Source organism: Aegilops tauschii, chromosome 1 (genome assembly GCF_002575655.3).
Source record: "Aegilops tauschii subsp. strangulata cultivar AL8/78 chromosome 1, Aet v6.0, whole genome shotgun sequence".
NCBI lineage: Eukaryota > Viridiplantae > Streptophyta > Magnoliopsida > Poales > Poaceae > Aegilops > Aegilops tauschii.
In genome coordinates, this window is record NC_053035.3 from 234975675 (window position 1) to 234985743 (window position 10069).

Below are 10069 nucleotides of genomic sequence, written 5' to 3' on the forward strand. Positions count from 1 at the left end.
CATGCAACAAAGAGTCACTCCAAAGTCACTAATAGCGGAGAACAAACGAAGAGATTATTGTAGGGGACAAAACCACCTCAAAGTTATCCTTTCTGATCGATCTATTCAAGAGTCCGTAGTAAAATAACACGAAGCTATTCTTTCCATTCGATCTATCCTAGAGTTCGTACTAGAATAACACCTTAAGACACAAATCAACCAGAACCCTAATGTCACCTAGATACTCCAATGTCACCTCAAGTATCCGTGGGTATGATTATACGATATGCATCACACAATCTCAGATTCATCTATTCAACCAACACAAAGAACTTCAAAGAGTGCCCCAAAGTTTCTACCGGAGAGTCAAGATGAAAACGTGTGCCAACCCCTATGCATAAGTTCACAAGGTCACTGAACCCGCAAGTTGATCAGCAAAACATACATCAAGTAGATCACGTGAATATCCCATTGTCACTACAGATAAGCACATGCAAGACATACATCAAGTGTTCTCAAATCCTTAAAGACTCAATCCGATAAGATAACTTCAAAGGGAAAACTCGATCCATTACAAGAGAGTAGAGGGGGAGAAACATCATAAGATCCAACTATAATAGCAAAGCTCGTGATACATCAAGATCGTGCCAAATCAAGAACACGAGAGAGAGATACAGAGAGAGAGAGAGAGAGAGAGAGAGAGAGATCAAACACATAGCTACTGGTACATACCCTCAGCCCCGAGGGTGAACTACTCCCTCCTCGTCATGGAGAGTGCCGGGATGATGAAGATGGCCACCGGTGAGGGATTCCCCCTCCGGCAGGGTGCCGGAACAAGGTCCCGATTGGTTTTTCATGGCTACTGAGGCTTGCGGCGGCGGAACTCCCGATCTAGGTTATGTTCCTGAAGTTTGGGGATATATAAGAGGTGTTGGCGTCGGGAACAAGTCAGGGGGTCCACGAGGCAGCCACGAGGTAGGGGGCACGCCCGAGGGGGTAGGGCGCGCCCTCCACCCTCGTGGTGGCCTCGGGACTCTTCTGGTCCATCTCCGGTACTCCATGGGCTTCTTCTGGTCCAAAAACAATCTCCGTGAAGTTTCAGGTTAATTGGACTCCGTTTGGTATTCCTTTTCTATGATACTCAAAAACAAGGAAAAAAACATAAACTGGCACTGGGCTCTAGGTTAATAGGTTAGTCACAAAAATCATATAAAATAGCATATAAATGCATATAAAACATCCTAGATAGATGATATAATAGCATGGAACAATCAAAAATTATAGATACGTTGGAGACGTATCAGAGACATACAAGTGAAGCTATCTAAAAGTATGCTTATGTGGAACTATATAAGTTCCTTATCTTGCACTGCCACTATGGCTTGTTGTTGCTATGTACTCCCTCTGTCCTATATTATAAGATGTTATTACATCCAATATGTGAGTATATTGGATGTAATAACATCTTATATTATGGGACGAAGGGAGCAATAAGTATGATGTTTGTATCTAAATTGATGTGGATTGATCAACCTTGCTCGCTTTTGGAACAAAATGTATATTTTCACTTTCCATGAACTTCCAAATGAGTAGTTCTATTAACATAATATGGTTTGCTCACCTTGCATTTGGTACATTTAATTGTCTTACCGTTTCCCATGACTTTGACAAAATGCTTGTGAACTAGGATGATATTTTCAACCAGACACTGTGCGACAAGGCGCGTAAGTTATTGTGCTGGCTATACATACCTTTTTCTTGATGGGGGTTGGCTATACATACTTAGCTTGCCTCATTATTAAGTATATCAGGCACACATGCTTAGCCAAAGCGTTAGGACCGGGCACCGCGCGCCAAGGTTCGATGCATGTCTAGGATGCGTTTGGTTGCCCGCATAAGGCCCAACTAGGCCCGCGCGGGAAGGAATCGGGTTGTTTGGTTGGCCTGTATACACTGTTCGGCCTGCATGACACAAACTTTACAGCACTCCAACCAGGCCCGTGACCTATGCCCGGATCGGTAGTTTCTCCAGAGCCAGACTCATGCGAGGCAGGGAGGAGAACGCGGTGCTGAGCTTGTGCGACCAGGGAGATGGCGCGAGCTCACGCGCGTCTCCGAAAATCGACGAGAGGATTTCGGATCAACTCCCGCTGATTCGGTCACCCTATTTAGCCCTCATCCTCTTACCACCCAAAAGCCCCCGCCACCCTTCTTCCCCCTTTTGATCTTTCCCGTCGACGTGCATCGGCACCGACGACCATCTAAGCGGAGCTCCTTCACCGGTCGGCGGTCCATGGTGGTGGCGGCTCCTGTCCTCAACTTCTCGTGCCCCCCCCCCCAGCTGTAGCCATGTCCTCTGTGAGTTCAATGGCGTATTTCTATGTGTTTGTTCTAGCTAGATCTGAGAGGATGTGGTCGTAGGGTTAGATGTTCAAGCATGTGGTAGGGTTGATTCATGCATTGATCTATGAGCAGATGCTAGATTTTGATGTAGTGGTAGCTATTTGTGCTACATCATGTAGATTGAGTAGTATGATAGTGATAAAATGAACACTATGGATTCATATCTAGTTTTGTAGGATTTGTAGCATGTTAGAGTAGATCTTTGTGATGAACACAATGGATTTATAGCTAATTGTGTAAGATTTGTAGCATTCTAGAGTAGCTATTGGTGATGAACACAATGGATTCATAGCTAGTTCTGATGTTATGATGGCTACTGGTGATGGATTCATATCTAGTTGCCATGTATACGATTGTAGGACATGACCACACAGACACAAGATGTTAGTCAGGCCCTTGTCCTATCAGAAAGCCAGTTTGCGGCCTCCTATGTCGAGGACTCAGAGCCCCTCCTCGATGAGAACATGCCTGCTGATTAAGAGGTGTTCGAGGTATCACCTTCTGTCTTTGTGCCAGTTATGCTCGTTGAGCCAACTGCCACTTCTGTTGTCGCTGCACTGAAGGCCAAAAAGGATGGCAGGGGGAACAACATGAAGTGGCAGCCATTTATGTCCATGTTCATGCTGAACAAGATGTGCGAGCTCATCTCTAGTGGGGTTAGGATTGACAAGGGCTTCAAGGAGGTGCACTTGAACATCGTTCCAAAGCAGGTGTTCAAGTTCTATGGCTAGGAGGTGACCACCACCCAGGTGTACAACCACCTAAGGAAGTGGAGAGCTCGATGGATCCAAGTGTCCAAGCTCAAAGACCTTAGTGGCGCATCCTGGGATCAGAACACTTTCTCTATCGTTCTTGAGGCAGAGCACTAAACCGGCCATGTCGCGGTTAGCTCACTGTCTCCTTGTTTTTCACACTGTCAACCATTGCCTTCTAGCAACTAAAAACACTTGTTGTTCTATCTTAGGACCACCCCAAGGACGCTGAGTTCCTCAACACACCCATACAGAACTACAACCAGATGCAGCACATCTTCTCCTTCAGCATGGCAACAGGCAAGCATGCCATGGGCTCCGGTGAGACTCTCGGTTCTCCTTCATCCTGGCAACCTCCAAGCATCCTAGGCACCCCGGACGTAGAGGCTGTCCTTGATGGCCCTGACAAGCCATTTGAGCATGTCCATGTGGTCGATAAGAAGAGGAAGAGGTGTGGCCTGATGGAGGAGTGATAATCCCCAAGTGCAGGGAATCATCGTAGCAATTCCCAATGGTGGAAGTGATAAGTATGGAGTGTCGAACCCACAAGGAGCTAAAGGTAAGATCAATATTCTCTCAAGTCCTATCTGCCACTGATACGACTCTACGTACACCGAACGCTTGCTTCCAACTAGAAACGAGAAATAAAACTACGTTGTGGGTATGAAGAGGATAACTTTGCATGATATCGGAGAGCTAAAACATAAAAGTAGGTGTTGTTATCATAAAGTTAGAATATATTACTAAATATTATAAATAGCGAGTGTGGAATAATGATGGATCGGTGTGCGGAATTGTCCTAGGCAATTGTTAACAAGACCAGTAGTCGTCATTGCAATTTCATATGAGGGAGAGGCATAGGCTAACATACTTTCTCTTCTTGGATCATATGCACTTATGATTGGAACTCTAGCAAGCATCCGCAACTACTAAAGATCATTAAGGTAAAACCCAACCATAGCATTAAAGCATCAAGTCCCCTTTATCCCATACGCAACAACCCCCTTACTCGGGTTTATGCTTCTGTCACTCAAGCAACCCACTATAAGCGAATCATAAACGTATTGCAGCACCCTACAGCGGGAACCCCTCACGTTTGCGCGACACGGAGGGCACAATAGGACGGCACCAAAATAAAACATACAACTTGTACCAATCTAGATCATCAATCAACCCAAAGACAAAGGATATCTACTCAAAACATCATAGGATGGCAACACATCATTGGATCATAATATGTGGCATAAAGCACCATGTTCAAGTATGGATTACAGCGGGGTGCGGGAGAGTGGACCGTGTAAAATAGATGAGGATGGTGATGATGATGGTGATGTTGATGAAGACGATCACCGCGGTGATGATTCCCCTCCCGATGGCACTCCGGCGCCACCGAGAGAGAGGAGGAGAGGTTCTCCCCCTTGTGCTTCCTCCTCCATGGCCTCCCCCCTAGATGGGGAGAGGTTCTCCCTCTGGTCCTTGGCCTTCATGGCGATGATGGCCCCTCCGGGATCCTCCTCCATGGCCTCCGGTTATGATGGCCCCCTCCGGCAGGATGCCAGAGAGGGCCTAGATTGATTTCTCGTGGCTACAGAGGCTTGCGACGGTGGAACTTCCGATCTAGGTTGTTTTCTGGAGGTTTCTGTATTTATAGGAATTTTTGGCGTAGGTCTCACGTTAGGGGGGGTCTCCGAGTCGTCCACGAGATAGGGGCCCACGCCCAGGGGGTGGGTGCGCCCCCCACCCTCGTGGACAGCCCGGGACTCTTCTGGCCCAACTCTTTTACTCCGGGGGCTTCTTTTGGTCCATAAAAAATCATCAAAAATTGGCACGTCAATTGGACTCTGTTTGGTATTCCTTTTCTGCAATACTCAAAAACAAGGAAAAAAACAGAAACTGGCACTGGGCTCTAGGTTAATAGGTTAGTCCCAAAAATCATATAAAATATCATATAAATGCATATAAAACATCTAAGATGGATAATATAATAGCATCAATACTTCATAAATTATAGATACGTTGGAGACGTATCAAGGAGGAGATCAGTGTCTTCACCTGCATGACTGAGGCCCTGAAGGAGGTGGAAACCGCCATTAGGGAGAGCGAGACCCTCGACGTCCACCCTGACCTATACAGCGTCGTATGGTAACCCACAAGTATAGGGGATCGCAAAAGTTTTCGAGGGTAGAGTATTCAACCGAAATTTATTGATTCAACACAAGGGAAGCCAAAGAATATTTGCGAGTATTAGCAGTTGAGTTGTCAATTCAACCACACCTGGAGAACTAAATATCTGCAATAGAGTGATCAGTAGCACAGTAGTATTATAATTTGATAGGAGTGGTAGCGATAGCAACAGTAACAGTAGTAGTGATAGTTTTGTAGTAATTGTAACATCAGCAACAACAACGATAGTAACTTAGCAAAGATCAATATGCGAAAGTCGTAGGCATTGGATCAGTGATGGATAATTATGTTGGATGGCATTCATCATGTAATACTTATAACCTAGGGTGACACAAAACTAGCTCCAACTCATCAATGTAATGTAGGCATGCATTCCGCATATAGTCATATGTGCTTGGGATAAGAACTTGCATGGCATCTTTTGTCCTACGACCCTCCCGTGGCAGTGAGGTCCATAAGGAAACTAAGGGATATTAAGGCCTCCTTTTAATAGAGACCCAGGACAAAGTATTAACACATAGTGTACATGAACTCCTCAAACTACGGTGATCACTGAGAAGAATCCCAATTATTGTCACCTTGGGGTATGCGGATCATAACGTGTAATAGGTGTGTATAACTTGCAAGATAGGATCAAGAACACAAATGTATTCATGAAAACATAAAGGGTTGAGATCTGGACTGATGCCACTCGGGCCCTAGTGACAAGCATTAAGCATAGCAAAGTCATAGCAACATCAATCTCAGAATATAGTGGATAGTAGGGATCAAGCCCTAACAAAACTAACTCGATTACATGATATATCTCATCCAACCCATCACCGTCCAGCCAGCCTACGAAGGAATTACTCACTCCCGGTGGTGAGCATCATTAAATTGGCTATGCAGAAGGATTGGTGATGATGATGCCGATGAATCCCCCTCTCCAGAGCCTCGAACGGACTCCAGATCTAGCCTCCCGATGAAGAACAGGAAGTGGCGGCGGCTTCGTATCGTAAAACATCATGGAACTTCCTCCCTTATTTTTTTCTCGAGAAATAGGCTGTTATAGGCTTGAGATTAGGGTCAGCGAAGCCTTGTGGGCCCCACAAGCCACCAGGGTGCGCCCGGGGGGTGGGCGCGCCCTGGTGTCTCGTGGGTAGAAGGTGGCCCCCCTCGAGTGGGTCGTGGCTCCAGTATTTTTTTTATATTCCATAAAAAAATCTCTGAAAAGTTTCGTCCAATTCTGAGAACTTTTATTTATACACAAAAACTACACCATGGTAGTTCTGCTGAAAACAGCGTCAGTCCGGGTTAGTTTCATTCAAATCATGCAAATTAGAGTCCAAAACAAGAGCAAAAGTGTTTGGAAAAATAGATACGACGGAGACGTACCAACTCCCCCAAGCTTAACTCATTACTTGTTCTCAAGCAATTCAGTTGACAAACTGAAAGTGATAAAGAAAAACTTTTATGAACTCTTTTGTTCTTGTATCCATATATATGCTTGAATAGTACCCGGGTTTTCAGGAAAGATCATAAGTAACCATGAAAATGGTAACTCTTAGAAATTATATTCACTCATATAAATGGAATAGTCAACTAGCGAGCAATAATAACATATCTCACATGCCAACACTTTTTCAAAACAATCATGATATAATATGACAACATGGTATCTCCTAGCCCTTTCTAAGATCGCAAAACGTAAATGCAGAGCACCTCCAAAGTTCAAGCAATGACTAAACATTGTAATTCATGGTAGAAGAGATCCAGTCATGATGCACACAATATTAACTATACACAATGCATAAGAATGACAATAGTGCTCTCATGATTGGTGCTCTCATGATCCAGCTTCTTTCCTTCTTGGATGATGATCAAGTGGTGGTGCTTGCTCTCTGGTACAAAATCTTTTTTTGTTTCCATGAATAACAACAACAGAAACTGGAATATCTTAAATTGGAACATTAGAGGTATGAACTCTGAGGACAAATGCTTGGCTTTAAGACAGAAGATTGATGAGAGTGATTGTAATATTGTGTGCCTTCAAGAAACCAAAAGAGAGACCTTTGACACTGCCTACTTAAAAAAATTCTGCCCCTCTAGAATTAATAACTTTGCCTTCCTCCCCTCTGTTGGAGCTTCTGGGGGGCTTCTTGTGGCCTGGAATGGCTCACAATTCTCTGGGGAGATCATTGCACAAAACAGGTTCTCACTTTCCATGCAGTTCACCAGTTTGCTTTCCAATCAGTCTTGGATTCTTTCAAATATCTATGGCCCATGTGATCCTCAAGACAAAATGGAGTTTATTCACTGGTTTCTAAATATTCACATGCCTGATGATGTTGACTGGATATTAATGGGTGATTTCAACCTTATGAGGGCTCCATCAGATAGGAACAGACCTGGGGGAGATGTTAATGATATGCTTATGTTCAATGAGGCCATTAGTAACCAAGGTTTGGTTGAATTACCTTTGCATGGTAGAAAGTTCAGTTGGAGTAACATGCAGCATGATCCTTTGTTGGTCAAACTTGACTGGTTTTTCACTTCTGCCTCCTGGATGACTTCTTTCCCTAATACAATTGTACTACCACTTGCAAAACCTATATCTGATCACTTGCCCTGTGTAATTAAAATTGGCACTTCTATCCCAAAGGCAAGAGTATTCAGGTTTGAGAACTATTGGCTGCACCATTTTGATTTCAAACAAGTTGTTGCCTCTGCTTGGAGCATCCCAGTTGGAAACCTTGATTCTGTTAAGTCTTTGAATGCTAAGTTCAAGATTTTAAGAAGAGCTTTGAAGCTGTGGGCTAAATCTCTGTCCTGTCTGAAATCTACAATTGCAAAGTTAAATGAACTACTCTTCATGTGGGATTTCTTTGAGGAATTTAGAGAACTGGATACTCATGAATGGAGCTGCAGAGCTATTCTTAAAGAACAACTGCTTATTTTACTGAGGAACCAACAGATTTATTGGAAGCAGAGAGGGAAAATCAAGGGGGTGAAGTTTGGAGATGAAAACACAAAAAAAATTCACACAAAAGCTTCCATCAATTACAGGCATAACCATATTGCTATTCTTCACAATGAGGACCAAATGGAGATCTCAGATCATGCTGGTAAAGCTGCTATTCTCTTGGATGCTTTCAAGAAAAGAATGGGCACATCCTAAGAAACCACAATGCACTTTGATCTGGTTTCTTTGTATGGGCAGAGACAGCATTCAGATATTTTTGCTAATCTGGAATTGCCTTTTACTGCTGAAGAAATTGAAGCTGTTGTCCATACTCTCCCAAATGACAAGTCTCCTGGCCCTGATGGCTTTAACAATGAATTCCTCAAGTCTTGTTGGGATATTATTAAAGAAGATGTGCTCAAATTCATTTATGATTTTCATGCAGGACACATCTCCCTTGAGAGTTTGAACACTTCTTTTATAACTCTCATTCCAAAGGGTAACTCTCCATTGACTGCAAATGATTTTAGGCCTATCTCTTTACTGAACAGCTGTCTGAAAATTGTTACTAAGTTGCTGGCAAATAGACTGCAAAAGGTGATTCTGCAATTGGTACACATCAACCAATATGGATTCCTTAAAGAAAGATCTATTCATGACTGTTTGGGGTGGGCTTATGAGTATTTGCACCAATGTCATAAGTCAAAAGAGGAAATCATTGTTCTGAAATTGGATTTTGAAAAGGCTTTTGACACCATTGAACATCAGGCTATGCTGGATATTTTAGAAGCAAAGGGCTTTGGGGACAGATGGCTTACTTGGATCAAATTATTGTTTACTTCTGCATCTTCTGCTATACTACTAAATGGTGTTCCTGGAAAAAAAATTGCCTTAGAGGTGTAAGGCAGGGGGATCCTCTGTCCCCTCTTCTCTTTGTGCTGGCTGCTGATCTACTTCAGACAATTCTCAATAAGGCAATGCACCTGGGTTTGGTAACTTCTCCCTTGCAAGTAGAGTCATGCCCTGATTTTCCAATTGTCCAGTATGCTGATGACACCTTGGTTATTATGCAAGCAGATGCAAAGCAATTACATTGCCTCAAAGCCCTTCTCAATACTTTTGCTGATGCCACAGGCCTGAAAGTGAATTACAATAAATCAAGTATGATTCCAATAAATGTGCCAGAAGAGAAGATGGAGATTTTAATAAATACTTTTCATTGCAAGAAGGAATCTTTTCCAATCAAGTATTTGGGAGTACCCCTAGGCCTCCATAAACCTACTGTTGAACAATGTTTTCCCCTTGTCACAAGACTGCAGAAGAAGATTGTGGGTTTGTCCACCTTCATGACTTTGGCTGGGAGATTATTACTTGTGAAATCTGTCCTCAACTCTTTATTGATATATCTCATGGGATGCCTTGATGTGCCTGTTACCATCAAAACCCAAGCAATAAAGTACTTGAGACATTGTCTTTGGAGAGGCCCTGATTTGGAGGACCATAGACCTGCCATGGTGGCATGGAGTACTGTGTGTAGACCTAAAAATCAAGGTGGGTTAGGAGTGATTGATATTTTTGTCCAGAATAAAGCATTGCTTCTCAAGAACCTGCATAAGTTCTACAACAGACACAATATTCCCTGGGTCAATCTGATTTGGGAATCTTATTACAGCAATGATTCTCTACCTGGTAATAGCTGGCTGGGATCTTTTTGGTGGAAGGCAAACCTTAAGCTGATTGATAACTATAAATCCTTGGCCAGATGCAACATAGGTGATGGAAAGAGTGCTTATTTTTGTACTGATCTTTG

At 43.4% G+C, this 10069-nt stretch overlaps 1 protein-coding gene across 1 annotated transcript; it reads left to right on the forward strand.

Annotated features, from left to right (window-relative positions):
• The first annotated feature begins 7599 nt into the window (after window positions 1–7599).
• LOC141028104 (uncharacterized) lies at window positions 7600–8475 on the forward strand. Its single transcript, XM_073505977.1, has one exon. It carries the CDS (start codon window positions 7600–7602, stop codon window positions 8473–8475), a length of 876 nt encoding a protein of 291 aa, XP_073362078.1.
• Window positions 8476–10069: the final 1594 nt, after the last annotated feature.

Excerpts from the sequence above, each read along its gene's own strand:
- LOC141028104 (XM_073505977.1), top strand. The coding sequence starts at position 7,600 with ATGGAGTTTATTCACTGGTTTCTAAATATTCACATGCCTGATGATGTT.